Source organism: Quercus robur, chromosome 1 (assembly GCF_932294415.1).
Source record: "Quercus robur chromosome 1, dhQueRobu3.1, whole genome shotgun sequence".
NCBI classification, from domain to species: domain Eukaryota; kingdom Viridiplantae; phylum Streptophyta; class Magnoliopsida; order Fagales; family Fagaceae; genus Quercus; species Quercus robur.
The window spans coordinates 9,317,513-9,333,046 of NC_065534.1; the positions used below are offsets into that span (position 1 = coordinate 9,317,513).

The window sequence follows — 15,534 nt, forward strand, 5'->3', positions numbered from 1 at the left end:
TGGAATATGCTAAAACTACTATCCATTCTACTACAAAGAGGTTAAACTTATGTGACAATGAATGTGGTCAATGTCACATGAAAAAACACAACAAAGTGAATTTTTGAATTACTTTTTATTTATATTGTCTTTGAGAGTTAGCACATAAGTTGCAAGCATTTATGTAATTAACGCTCAATTTGTTTTGCTGTGAAATGTTGTCATTGAGAACATTTACAGTGCATAAACCACCAAAACCAATGGTTCGATTGCAGGAGCCCACCAATCCAATGGCTGGAGCCAATGGTCCAACAACCTAGCCTACCAAAACGAAGACCTAACCACAAGATGGAGGGATAGGTACTGTGTGTTTTTATAAAATGTTATACTAAGTTTTTAAGGTAAAATGGTTTACAACCTTTTACAAAGGATTTTATAGTCAACAACAGAAAACATTTTCGGGTTTGATCAAATTTTAATGAGACAAACATAGCAAAATGCTAAAAATATTTTTTCATAAAATATTTTTCAACAAAACAAACAGAGCATAAATTTATAACGACTTGTAACATTACTATATATTTGATTTTCCATTCAACATTACGTGGATGAAAAAAATTTCAAAGATGACTCTTCAATTTTGAGCAAGGAATTTGATCTCTTAAGAATGGTCAGATGATGGTAAAAGTAAAACAAATCGTAAGCCAAAGGAAGAAAAAAAAAACAGTTTTAGAGACAAATCTTAAACAACGGGTTGAGGTTGCTTTGAATTGTCCTTGAGAAAAGGATTTTCAGCTTGTCTGGTTCAATAGAAGATCCTTTCTTTAAGACTACAAATATGAACAACTGTTCTGGACCACCATCTACGGGTGCAACACTGATTGCAGCAGTCTCCAAGATGCATTCGTCAGCACGGTCACATACACGCTCAATTTCAACAGAACTTGTCTGTTTATCAACAAATATTCGAAGTTTTCAATATTTCAAATGTCAGTCCACGCATGCCTATTAAAGCTCAGTCAGGTCAAGCTTATTCATATATATATATATATAATAGAGGATTAGAAATTAATTTTGTTAATATGCTATATGTTTCCTTTATTTTCTTTTTTTAGTTCTTCTCCAAAAAATAAAAATTAAAAAAAAAATAAAAATTTTAGGCTCTTCTTCTTCTTCCCATTATTTACCACTTGACTATCACTCTTTGTCCAACATTTCTTGGTCCTTTTTGGCCCTCTTTCTCTCTATTATTTCCTGTCTTACAGTTATTTTTCCTCCAACTTTTTCTAACTCTTCTTTTCTCCATTTTCTTTCCGATAAATTTGCAGTAGTGTTTATTATATATAAATTGTTTTACACTGTTTTACACACACTCCAAAAAACAACTGAAACTGTGACTTGAAGTCACGATTTCTGCTTATCGTGACTTCAAGTCACAATTTCAATTATTTTTTAGGATTTGTGTAAAACTATTTGTGCACAACAACATTTTCCCATTTGCTATTACACCTTTTGTATCTTTCTCTCTCCCATTCATCCACACAAAAAGGGAGATTTCTCTCTCTCTCTCTCTCTCTCTCTCTCTCTCTCTCTCTCTCTCTCTCTCTGTGTTTTTCTTTCTTTTGGTGAATATTTTATTCTTTCTTGTAGTTCTACTTTGGGATTAGGAGTTTTTGTGTTTTTTATAGCTCCACTTTAGATTGATGTGTTTTGTTACTTTTGTGTTGTGTTTCATAATTCCCTATCATAGGTCTTCTCTCTCCCTCTAATGGCGTTAATTTGATTTTAGTTTTAGTTATATTTAGTTGTTTTGAAAGTGGGAATTTGAGTTTATCAAAGCAAATTTACTTGACTATGCATTTGCTGCCAATGCATATATATATATATATATATATATATATATATCATGTTATAATAGGATACAAGGCCAACAACCATCACATGTTTGTTATACCCCCCAAGAGAAATATTTTATATATATTTACTATCTTCTCTAGGTAACAAATATAAAACAATAATCAATATAGTAATAATAATTCTATGGAACAAACTTGAAAAAGAAATTTTTTTGGCTCCAAACATGTTTGGAGTTTTTTTTTTTTTTTCGAAACTGTAAAGTTGAATTTATTCAACCATCTAATTGGTTTTATTCCGTGCCAAATTTGCTTGTATTTTAGCATTTAGTAACCCTGTATTTAGGTGGGTTTGTTGTAAGGGTAGTGAGTGAGATAGAGTGAAGTTTGCTCAAGAGTGTGCAAGAAAACAGAGACTCGCGGCTTGGCCTCGCGGGTGACTCGCGGCTACAAGCCGCCAGACACAACACACGTGCCAAGCATGCCGGAAGGTGAACAGTCATGCTAGCTAGAGCACTACAGGACAAAACAGGACAACTGGCCATACAGTTATCTCGCGACTGGATCTCGCGACTTAGTCAAGTCGCGAGGTCAAGCCGCGAGCCACCCCTGTTTTGTAAAACCTGACATTTCACATTCCTCTCTCACTCCAGTATAAATACCCCTTTTACCCACAAATGTAAGAGAGCTTCCAGAGAGAATTTTGAGAGAGAAACCCTAAAGAAAAATAAGATTGATTCACCCACAATCTATACATTAGAGTCTCTTCAAATTCCTCAACTCTCTTCCTCTCCATTGTTAAATCCTTGAGAGACATCTTACTAAACCTTGTTCTCACCATATTCATCACTGTGAGAGTGCTGTTTGGATTTCTGGAAAACAGTTAGGAAGGAACCAATCTTCATTGGTTGATGCTACGGTCTAGTAGCGGAATCCGGGAAGCTAGAACAGAAAAAGGTTCGGCGCAACCTCGTTGGAGCAAGAAGCTTGGAGGGCTTAGGTGCACTGGGCAGATTAGGGTTGGAGGGTCTATTACTGTCCATGTATCCCAACTATATTTTCTAGTGGATTGTTTACCGCTTGGAGGGCGGCGGAGAGGTTTTACGCCGAGAGCTTCGGTTTCCTCTTCGATAACACATCGCGTGTTGTCTTTGTGTTTGCATCTTCCTTCCTTTTTATCTTTGCCTTTTATTATCTGCTGTAGGTTGTGATTTTAATTTGGCTTAGATAGTTTTTCAAATTCCATATTATAGCTTATGTTAATTTTTCGCACACTAGTTGTTTGACATAATGCTTGAATTGTTTAAGTTGTAATTTGGGGGTCTAAACGTTCAAGGGTGTTTATACACATATTTGAACTTTCAATTGGTATCAGAGCGGGTACACTTTTATTGGTTTCAATACCATTGTGTGATCCTTGACTCCCTTTTGAGATGGATCGGTCTCAATCCCTAAATGCACCTCCATATTTTGATGGTAGTAATTATGCTTTTTGGAAGGTTCGCATGAGAGCTTTTCTGTGTTCTATTGATGAATCTATTTGGGATGCTGTTGAGATAGGTTGGACCAGGCCTGAGGAAGCCAAATCCACATGGGATAAGGCAGCACTTGCTGCATCTAATGCTAACAGTAAAGCACTCAATGCTATTTTCTGTGGTGTGTCTCCAGATGAATTTCACAGGATTTCTCACATTACCATTGCCAAAAAAGCATGGGAGATATTGGAAACCACCTACGAAGGCACGAAGAAAGTGAAAGACACCAAGTTGCAAATGCTGACCACTCGGTTTGAGGAGCTCAAAATGAGTGAGGATGAGTCCTTTGACTCTTTCTATGGGAAGCTAAATGAGGTGGTTGTCAGCAAGTTCAATTTGGGGGAGAAAACGAAGGATTCTAAAATTGTAAGGAAGATCCTTCAATCATTGCCGAAAAGTTTTCGTGCTAAAGTGACAGCGATTGAAGAGAGCAAGGATCTTGATGACATCAAAATCCAGGAGCTGGTTGGTTCTCTTCAGACCTATGAGATGTCGCTGCCCAATCAACGGAAGAGTAAATCTCTTGCTCTTAAGACCATTAATGAGAAGGTGGAAGATCAAGACTCATCGGGAGAAGATGTGGTTGATAAAGATGTTGCATACCTTGTTAAAAATTTCAGAAAGTTCTTGAAATTCAAAAATAATGGCAAATTTGGTGATAAAAGAAAATTCCAAAGTTCAGGAAGGGAGAAAATGGAATTCAAAAAGAAAGATGGAAAAGAATCCCAACCTACACAAGGTATCACTTGTTTCGAATGTAACGGGCATGGACACTTTAAAAAAGAATGTCCGAATTACTTGAAATCGAAAGGCAAAGTGTATGCCACAACATTGAGTGACTCGGATTCATCCGACTCAGAATCTAAAGAAAGTTGTGATGGAGAGGGGAACTACTCAGCTTTTATGACCATTGCTCATGTTGAGTCTTCAGACGAGTTGAATCTGCTTGTACGAGACCTTGAAGAACATAGTGATGAAGAATCACTGGGAATTGTTGAAGAATCAAATGCTGAAGAAGATGAAAGCACAACCAATCTTCAAGAGAATTATAAGTCACTCCTGGAGAAGTCGGGTGAGTACACAAGGATGGCCAAAGTTGCTGTGAGAAAAATGAAGAAGGCAGAGGAGGATTACAAAAGTCTACTAATCCGATATAGGGAGGCCAAATGTGAGATTGAGACACTGAATGGTGAGCTATCAGAAGCTTACACAAAAGTGAGATTTCTTGAATAAGAGGTTGTGCAAGCAAATGCTAAAATAGAGAGGGTCACCACCAAGAAGCTAGATAATGTTATTTCATCTTAAAAGAGTTTTTCAGACAAATCCGGATTGGGATATACCGGAGGAAGTAACTCATCTGGAACTGTCACTAAAGAAGTGAAGTTTGTAAAGGCTAAAGATCCAGTTGTAGTTGACCTAACTGCTAAGAAGCTCAAGATGGAGGAGAAGAAGAATGTGGAGAACCAACGGTTGTTGAATCCCCGCAATCAGTATGTGGGCAGGTCTGAATCTCGTGCCAAGTCTCGTCCACGACCACAAAGAGGTCCTAGATCAACTTATGTGTGTCATCATTACGGACTTCAAGGGCATACTCGACCAAATTGCCAAAAACTGAGAGCAAAGAATAATAGAACTCCTCAAAGGTCAAGAGGACCTAGAAATGATAGAAGAAATTGGGCAGGTGAACAATCTAGAAATCAAAATGGTGATCCCAGAATGATGAACGTGATGAAGATGATAGGTACATTCACCAACTGCTTGGAAAGCTTCTCACAAAGGTTTGAAAGCCCTAACTCCTGTACCCAATCCTGTAAGGAAATCACCCCAAACGCAAGTGACGTGTGGGTGAAAAAGGGTACTCATGCATAAGCATTACAACATGTCCATGCATTAATACTTCCTATGCTTTGCGACGATGTTTGTTTGTTTGCTTGTTGTTTTTGCTGTTGGTTATTTGCTTGTCTACTTGTGCATACTTTTAATTTTTTTGATCAATCTTTTTCTTCTAGTGTCAAAAATCCAAAAATCACATAAAAAAAAAATTAGAAAATCAAAAAGTTTGATCGACATTGTTGAGCTTTTGTCTCAAAACCGTTTTGCCTTGTACCTTTGTGCTAATGGCTTTGTGCATTATCGAGCATTACTTGTTTTTTTGCACTCATATCACTGTGGGAAAAATCTTGAAATCTATATGATTGTTGTAAATAGATCTTCAAACTTGTCATGAATGATTAGTGAATGGTTATGTTGATCTTGAGACATGCATAGACTTGTGTCTATATATCTTCCCACTTTTTATTTTTGTTTTTGCTAAAAAGAGCTCACCAAATGTAAATCTCCAAATGAAAAGAGATATTGAGCTGCAAAAGCCTGTCGCACATTCTAGTATTCGACTAGGAAAAAGGGTAAGCGACCTTATATTAAAGAGAATGTTTATTCAAAAAGCCAAAGGCTAGTTCTTTAATGTGAAATATCATATATCACTCTCACAATGAGAGGTAATTGTCTCAAAGGATCAAAAAGATCAAATGATATGATTGAAAGTGGAGTCAAATGTAAAGCTCCAAGATATGTTATCAAGTTTTGTGGGAGGTCATATATACATATTTCTATAATTGAGATGGATTACTTGATCTAGTGCTAATTGTGTATGCCTTGGTTGAATTGATCATTGAAGCTTCACATTAGACTAAGGACTATCTCATTGTTGATATCCACACACAACACACAAGTTTATGTTCAATAAATACCATATTCATTTGTGTGATTGTACTTGATGAAATGTGTTTTCACATGCTCAATCTTTGTTAATTCAAACACAAAAATTTTTTGAGTGTTTTAGGTGTTTTTGGAAAGTATTTTGTTTAAAAAATCTGAAAATTTCAAAAATCCAGTTTTACCCTGTTTTGGCGGCTCAGTAGCGGGTAAGTCAAGTCACGAGCCTCAGTCGCGTCTTCGCGGGTCATTTTTGGCGACTTGTTCGCAAGTGGAAGGTCCAGTCGCGAGGGTTACTCAGAGATTTTCGCGGCTCAGCTCGCGACTCTCTCGCGGGTAGACCTTCCAGTCATGAAAAACACTTAGAAAAATTTTTCAAACTTTTGTCTTTGAGTGTTTTGGCAGCTTGAACTGGCGACTTGTTGGCGACTCTCTTCAGTCGCGAAAAACGCGTGTTTGGAAAAAATAGGGGCAGTTTTTAAATCTTTTTCAGTTTTCCCTCGAACTTTTGTGACTGTTCATCTTCTCTCTCAACTATCTCCTTCCCAAACACTCCATGCTCCCATTTCCAAACTCCATTGTTACGTATTTTCTGCTCAAAATCTTCAAGTAACAGGTATGGGTTTTCATTCTTGAACTCCTTTCTACTTGATTTTGTGTTTTTCCCCTTTGATTTTTCGCTTTTGTTTATGTTTTTGAGATGGGTTTGTGTTCGGCTTTTGCGTTATGTTCATGCTTAACTTATGGATGCTGTTGCTTGAGTTTGAAATTATTTTAGTTGTTTCCTTTTTGGTCTTCATCATGTGCTTAGCTAAGTGTTTCTTTTTATTTTATCTGAACTTGTGCTGATGAGTTGATTCAAAATGTTCCTATTGTGGATGTGAAGTTTACTGTACTGAATGTGCATGTTCTATTGTGTGAATCTATTGAGAGCATCTGTGTGTTTTACTATGCTATTTATGAGTCATGTATTTCTCATCACATTGTCTTTAGGATATTTTCTATCTCTGCTGCTTTAATTCTCCCTTGCATTCTCCCTGTTGTTCTTGTGTGTCCACTTTTTAAGCCTGTTCATCTGTGTGGTTGATTTCAGTAGCATGAGGTTTAATTGTTTTAGTTCATCTTAGTGGAGGCATTTTTTGTCCTTGTCACTAACAAAGTTCTGTTTTGTTCTACACATGTTTTGTATTATGTTGTTGTGGCCTCTTCTGATTGTTCACAGATGGCTCCCTCACCTCCGAAGAAGAAAACTCCTGCAAAGAAGGCTGACAAACGATTGAAAATTGATTCTAATCTGTTTAGGTCGGTTCAACACTTTGAGAGATACAAGGATTTCTTCTTGAAAGCAGGAATTATTCAAGAAAGATTTGTAGATTTGGAGGATTTAAGAAACTCCTTTATCCCCAGCTGTTTTGAAAGGAGAGGATGGGAAAAGCTTCTGAGTGATCTCCCTGTAGTGTGTGAACCCCTGATTAGGGAGTTTTATTCAAATGCTGTGATAAGGGAGAATGATTTAAGCTGCTGGGTTAGAGGTAAAGAATTCACTTTGGATGCACATGTCATTGATGATGTGCTAGGGCTTGAAGGATTAGAAGATCAGGAGTTTGTCAATTACAAAGGTAGGATTGTATCTATTGAAACTGTTCAACAAAGGATAGGTGGACAGAGAGAAGGGAAATGTCTGAATACCACAGCTTTTCCAGTGGACATGAGGTGTCTAACAATAATCATGATGTTTAACCTATATCCCATAAAGAAGTTGACTACAATCAACTGTGCAAGAGCAATTTTTCTGATGGATCTCAAAGAAAAGATTTTCATTGACATCAGTTCCCACATATATGACACTATTGTGGATGAGACTAGAACAACTTCTAGGCCAAAATTGATCTTTCCTAGTTTGCTAATGAGGATCTTTAGAAAGAAGGGTGTTCCAATCCCACAAGACATCAGTCCCATGTCCACACCCTCTGCAATTAACAAGCTTACCTGCAAAAGGATAAGTGTTAGGCTTCCAGGAGAAGAAGATGAAGGAGAGGGTGTCCCAATGGAGACTGAAGCAGAGGCAGCAGGGCATGCATCAACCTCAACACCCAGGAGGAGTGGCAAAAAGACTAGAGCATCAACTTCTTCAGATACACCTCCAGATGCTTTTCAAATCATTCTAGAACGACTTGATGGGATCAGAGGAGTCCAGACTGAGCATTCTAAGAGGATGAGAGCCATGCAGGACCAGATTGATATTTTGTCTGCAAAACTTGACAGCTTCACCACCCAGCATGGACAGTGATCCTTTGGCCATTCCGGTCAAAAAGGGGGAGATGTTTCTTTCTATTGTTGATGACATTGTTGATGAGAAGCAGAAAAGCAGCTCTTAAGGGGGAGTAATGTGTTGAGGGGGAGTTGTCAAAATCAGAGACTTTGTTTATATATGTTTATGTTTTTGGACTTTTAGTGTTTATATGGGTTTGATACACTGTGGTCTTGGTTTAATCTTTTATATATTTTGTTGATGTTATTCAGGATAATATTGTGTTTTGTACCCATGTGCTTATGTAAGCTTTTAGGGTTATTGTTTTTATGCATAATCTGTAGGCTTTATGGTTTGTACCTTGCTTAATGCAGTCTTTTATGCTATGTTGAAATCAGTACTTATATCTAAATGTCTTGCATTTTGATTTATGTACTGTCACACTTGTGCCCTTGTAGGATTGTTCCTAGATGCATATACTTTGTGTATTATGCATTGGTTGAGTGTTGAGCATACAAGTATCTTGCCTTGTGCCTGTTAGCTTGTATGTCCTTGTGTTCATTCCAAGTGTGAATGAGCATTGTGGTCACTACCTTGTAGTGATTACTTGGTTGATCAAGCCATGGTTTGTTTCTTAACTCCATCTTTGCTTGATCACATATTGCCTATTTCATATGTATTTCACGATTTTCTGCTTACAATGATCATGGTGTATTGTTGTGTTTCAGGAGTCTTATGTTCATATGATTCAAGTGCTTCACAGCTTCTAGAGTTAGGAGTGAGTGAGTTTTGCTCAACTGTTCCCAACTCACATGTTAAGTCTAGAGTCTGTTTTAGGGTTTTGTCACGGAATAGCCAAAGGGGGAGATTGTAAAGTTGAATTTATTCAACCATTTAATTGGCTTTATTCCGTGCCAAATTTGCTTGTATTTCAGCATTTAGTAACCCTGTATTTAGGTGGGTTTGTTGTAAAGGTAGTGAGTGAGATAGAGTGAAGTTTGCTCAAGAGTGTGCAAGAAAACAAAGACTCGCGGCTTGGCCTCGCGGGTGACTCGCGGCTGCAAGCCGCCAGACGCAGCACACGTGCCAAGCATGCCGGAAGGTGAACAGTCATGCTAGCTGGAGCACTACAGGACAAAACAGGACAACTGGCCATACGGTTATCTCGCAACTGGATCTCGCGACTTAGTCAAGTCGCGAGGTCAAGCCGCGAGCCACCCCTGTTTTGTAAAACCTGACGTTTCACATTCCTCTCTCACTCCAGTATAAATACCCATTTTACCCACAAATGTAAGAGAGCTTCCAGAGAGAATTTTGAGAGAGAAATCCTAAAGAAAAACAAGATTGATTCACCCACAATCTATACATTAGAGTCTCTTCAAATTCCTCAACTCTCTTCCTCTCCATTGTCAAATCCTTGAGAGGCATCTTACCAAACCTTGTTCTCACCATATTCATCACTGTGAGAGGGCTGTTTGGATTTCTGGGAAGCAGTTAGGAAGGAACCAATCTTCATTGGTTGATGCTACGGTCTAGTAGCGGAATCCGGGAAGCTAGAAAAGAAAAAGGTTCGGCGCAACCTCGTTGGAGCAAGAAGCTTGGAGGGCTTAGGTGCACTGGGTAGATTAGGGTTGGAGGGTCTATTGCTGTCCATGTATCCCAACTATATTTTCTAGTGGATTGTTTACCGCTTGGAGGGCGGCGGAGAGGTTTTACGCCGAGAGCTTCGGTTTCCTCTTCGATAACACATCGTGTGTTGTCTTTGTGTTTGCATCTTCCTTCCTTTTTATCTTTGCCTTTTATTATCTGCTGTGGGTTGTGATTTTAATTTGGCTTAGATAGTTTTTCCAATTCCATATTATAGCTTATGTTAATTTTCCGCACACTAGTTGTTTGACATAATGCTTGAATTGGTTAAGTTGTAATTTGGGGATCTAAACGTTCAAGGGTGTTTATACACATATTTGAACTTTCAGAAACCATTATGTGGCAATTGAAGAGAGCATTCAGTGTAATTTTAATTACATGAATTTGTTAATGAGTCATGTAACTTGTTTAAATAATACACATGGATAATTTTATAAACTGTCACGTAATGGGTTGGAAAAAATATCTCCAATCCAAACATGTTTGGAGCCTAACTTTGTCCTTTAAAAAATTGTAGATAAATGTTGGATTGATACAAATTGGTGCTTTTGCAATTATGATAAAAGCATCTCCTGATGAAGGCCAGAAAGGAACTAGACAATTATTTGTTCTGCCAAGAGAGAATGTCATTACTGTAATTAATTCTTTGGACATTCTTTGCATGATGATACAAAGGTGGACCTTTATTTTCATTAAGTATTTTGTTGGACCAATTTGACACCATTGCTGTATGCATACCTTGGATGGTGATTGGCACTAGAAAGAAAATCTTTCCACGATAAATCCTGTTCTCTTAACTGAAAGCCCACATCATTACCAATTAACATGCACAAAATCATTTCCATCTTGGGTAAGTGCTTCATGGGAGCTAACTTGCATGAAGTGCCTACGAGAACTACTTTAAAGGAAATTGGTGTTTGGCATTTGGCTTTTGCACAAAAACTATCATTTTCTAAGGCTCAGGTAGGGTGAATCCATCATTCACAAGTGTGGCATGTTTCTTTACTTCTACCACCTGACAGAGAGAAGGAAGTTGCTCATCCATCTTAACTATACAATGGCAGTCTTTACTTGTAGTTTCAAAAAGAGTTTACATAACTAAATACTTTTGCCCTTGTGCTATCCATTTAAAATATTCCTAAAAACATACTATTTAGCAAATTTTGCCGAGTTAAGTACATAGTGGAAGAGAATATGTGGAGGAGATAATATGAAGATTAAAAAAATAAGAACAAAACCTAAGAATAAAGCAGGAGAGAATGAGTGGAAACCTAAAATAAAAAAATTGTTGTCAAATGTCAATGCCGGTACTTCGATACTTGAGATGAGATATGTGTAACAAAAATATTGTTAGAGATATTTTTTTATGAAAAAAATATTAAAAAAAAAAGTTATCAACTTTTGGCATACATTAACGAGATCCTAATTACAAATTTTACTATATAGCTATTGCATGGGTGTCACTAATCACAAAAATAATAGTTTTATCTTTATTTATTATTAATATTTACCAATTACATTAATTTTGTATTAATTTGTAAATAATAATTTTCTTTATTATTTTCATTAATTTGTAAATAATAATATTTACCAATTACATTAATTTTTGTATTAAGATGATAGTACGTTCTCAGATTTGAGATATATTGGTTTGTTGTGTTGATTTAACCAATGATTTTGCTTAATAAGTTTGTTGAGAGGTTTAGGTTAATGTTGTAAGAAGATGAAGCTTCAGTTGCTGTAATAGATGGGAATAGCATGGCTTTGGGAGAAAGGATGTCAATGGGAGCAAATATATTATGAAAAGAAGGATAGAGACCTTAATTTTCATGGAAGAAAGGATGTCAATGGGAGCAAATATATTATGAAAAGAAGGATAGAGACCTTAATAGACGTGGGATGCCCAGCTGTGAAAATGAGATATCTATAGATTTATCCCAAGATGACAATTGAGAAGAGCAAAGATTGACAAATGTTATAATTGAGATGCCAAAGAGAATGAAGATCAAGATTGACGTGATATCTTTCCGGAAATTTAAGTGTTGAATCTTAATAACCAAATTCCACTTTGATGAGTTGTTTGGACAAGAAATTTTTTCTTTATTTTGATGGTTAGAGTTTATTCTCAAATGACATTTTGAGATGAATGTTGTATATTTGATCAATCTTTTTCTGTCTATTTTCAACCTTCATTTTGTATTGAAATTATATTATTTTTCATTTTCAAGTGATTGTACCTTTAAGTAAAGTAAAATATAACTTTTGTTAAACTATCTCATGCATCACACAGGTTAGAAGCTAGTTATAATTTAAAATGCTATATAAATATCTACAAAGGTCATGCAAATTGCACCACCAAAAATCTTCGGTATCTTCTAATTTCAAGCCATTTTCCAAATAATAAGCTCTCTTTTTTTTCTAATGGCTCCAACTGTCGCAACACCAATCAGTGAGTCCTCAGATATCTCTGACTTTGTCGTAACCAAAGGCAATGGAGTAAAGGGTCTCTCAGAAATGGGGCCTAAAACCTTACCTAGGCAATATATCCAACCCCTAGAAGAAAGGATCAACGTGAACAACATTATGACTCTTGAGTCTATACCAATTGTTAGTTTTTAGACCCCTTAAAAACACAATTAGATTAACCTAGGTAATTAGCCAAGTGATTACTTAGTCCAAATTACAAGTCTAGGTTATCACAATCAAACAATCATATCATGCATAGCAGCGGAAAGATAAATAACATAACGATATGATAACCCAGGAAAACCAAACCGGTAAAAAACCTGGGGAGGATTTAATCTAGATATCCTCAAGGTAAAAAGCAAATCCACTAGAAAGAATCGAAGTTCATACAATAAGACTTACAAGCCCCCACGCTCGACTTCTTATTGCTACCAACCAGTAGAACTTACTGACACGACCATGTGCAAGCTCCGAATCCACGGACTCCTTCTTTCTTTGGCCTTTGCAAAACACAAACACCCCCATTTGTGACTTTGAGATCCCACTCAAAGGTTTAGCAACACAAACTCTCCTGTTTGTGACTCCAAGACCACCCTTGAAGGTTTAGATCATCAACACCTTTGATGACAAGAGAAGGCAGCAACTTCTACAATACCGGATCTTAAGATTCTTCAAGGAATAATACCGGTAGAAAACATAAAAGAGCTTTTTAGGAACAAAACCTAAATACAAAAGAGGCACATTCTTTTCTCTCTGAAAAGCCTCAAAAAAACGTGCTTAGGGTTTCCTTTATATACTGGGAGAAGTAGATTAGAAACCCTAATCCTTAATGGGCTTGAACTGCTATTTGGGCTTAATTAAAATTCTGCAGATACGACTTTCGATCGATCGAGCCAGTCTTTTGATCGATCGAACCAGACAGATTATGAAATCTTCTTCCTGCAGCTTGTATGTTCTTGAATCTTGACTTGAATCACCATGAGCATTGTCTAATAATACCTATAGACTCTAAGATCTATATCTAGACAAGTTTGTGTTCACGATTTGCCAATTGTTCTAAACATTTAGAACCTAACACCAATCATTGATATGTCAAATTGGGACGAACCAAAAGTCTCAGAATCAATCTGCGATGCAGCAGAAAAGTGGGGTTTCTTTCAGCTTGTCAACAATGGAGTGCCCATTGAAGTGCTGGAGAATGTGAAGGATGCAACACATAGGTTCTTCAATTTGCCAGCTCAGGAGAAGAGGAAGTTTTCAAAAGAAAACTCACCTTCCAACAATGTGCGGTTTGGCACAAGTTTTAGACCTGAAGCAGAGAATTCTCTTGAATGGAAAGATTACCTTAGCCTCTTTTATGTGTCAGAGGATGAGGCCTCTGCATTGTGGCCTCGTGTGCAAGTAAAAAGGCTTAACTTAGCTAAATTTAGTTTTACACAACAAATACATGACGCATAGATACATACATACCTAAACAAAACACTCATATTCATATATGAATATCTGCATAGATACTTGTACTTACATAGTTACATTTTAGGTTTAATTGTAAATTGCTATCTGATCATTTTGATTTTGTTCTTTAAAATTTTAAAGTTTGGATTGTGACCCCCCTAAAGTTATATAATACTTTAATTTGAGTCATTTTAATTCTACTCACTATTGAGTGTAAGGTGTGTTGAGGACAAAATTTTCACGTTACATGGCTTTATTTCATTGGCAACCCGCACCACATCAACATATTATGAAATTTGGAAAAATCTATTTTAAAGCCCAAAAGAGCCCATATTTACACAAAATGACGCCAAAGCCCACAGTCGAAAACCCCTGGCAATATTATCTCATCAAAGCCCATGGTTCAAGCTCATGGCACAACATCTCATTTATAGCTCATAATCAAAGCTCTTGAGTCTCATCGAAGGAATTTTGGGAATCGTGATTTGGAGGGCCAAGAAGTATGTTCAATAAACCTCCAGCGGTTCAAAGTTATTAAAGGAAACATGTTGCTTGGCATGTCTTCTCCAATTCTCTGAACTCTAATGAGTCAGTGTCCAATAGGTAACATCTGATAAGCCTTTCATATCACATAACACTTAAAATAATAAAACTCCCCAGTGCTCTTCACCTAAAACTTAATGTTCATCATATAAACTAAATTATAAAATCTCATATAAATTATATTATTATTTTCATTTAAATCAATATCAAACACATGCCTAAATCTTATTGGCTATTTCTATTTAATATCTCATCCAACATTAAATGCCTTCCTCTCTAAGATTTGGTCAAAACACAAAAAGATCATAATTACATCTCTAAAACTTCATCAAATATCAACCAACTAGTTTATTAAATACTAAAAATGTATTGTATGAAACCATAGACTAAACATATATTTTTCCAAAAGAGGAAACTTAGCCAAAAGTACCAGCAGCAACTCCAACAAAAGCTGCCTTAACTCCAGCAACAATTGCAATAAAAGGACTCATAATATCATACTATACCGCTGGACTCATTTTATTATGCTGCTGAAATATTATAAGTCCACTGATGTTATACGACTAGAGCCACAAACCACAAGCTATGAAGATAAGTCATTATATCTTTAGCTCCAAGTTTACATTATTAAGTATATTTTACTTTATTATCATTGTACATTTGGACTCATGTTATTATACCGCTGGAATGTTATCAGTTCACTAATGCTATATGGCTGGAGCCATAAGCTATATAAAGTGATGCTATAGTTGGAACCACAAACCATATCAAGACAAGTTATTATGTCTCAATCTATAAACCTACATTACTGAGTACATATTGTTTCATTATCACTACACCGCAAAATGCAACTTACACTAATAATATCTTACTATTTAACAAAATGGATTCACTAATATTTCACTAATGAATACAAAAATATTGACAAGTTGAACCTACCCACTACTGGACATATAATATTTAGACATTAACCACTGCAAGACATATAATATCTGGACATAAACCACCATTGGAGATATATTATCTGGACATGAACCACCGCTGAACATAAATTACCTAGACATAGACCACTGCTGGACATGTATATTAT

At 36.4% G+C, this 15,534-nt stretch overlaps 1 protein-coding gene across 2 annotated transcripts in view; it reads right to left on the minus strand.

The window, feature by feature from the left end:
• Nucleotides 1-15,534, minus strand: part of LOC126719433 (probable CoA ligase CCL12) — a 109,058-nt gene that overhangs the window by 620 nt on the left and 92,904 nt on the right. Inside the window, exon 13 of one of the 2 annotated variants that reach the window (XM_050421994.1) lies at nucleotides 694-927. The exons of the other annotated variant lie outside the window; for it this stretch is intronic. Within the exon in view, the coding sequence (XP_050277951.1) occupies nucleotides 709-927 (219 nt within the window). The 3' untranslated portion in view covers nucleotides 694-708. Of the gene's footprint in view, nucleotides 1-693; nucleotides 928-15,534 lie in introns of those variants that run through there. 2 annotated transcript variants of the gene reach the window in all.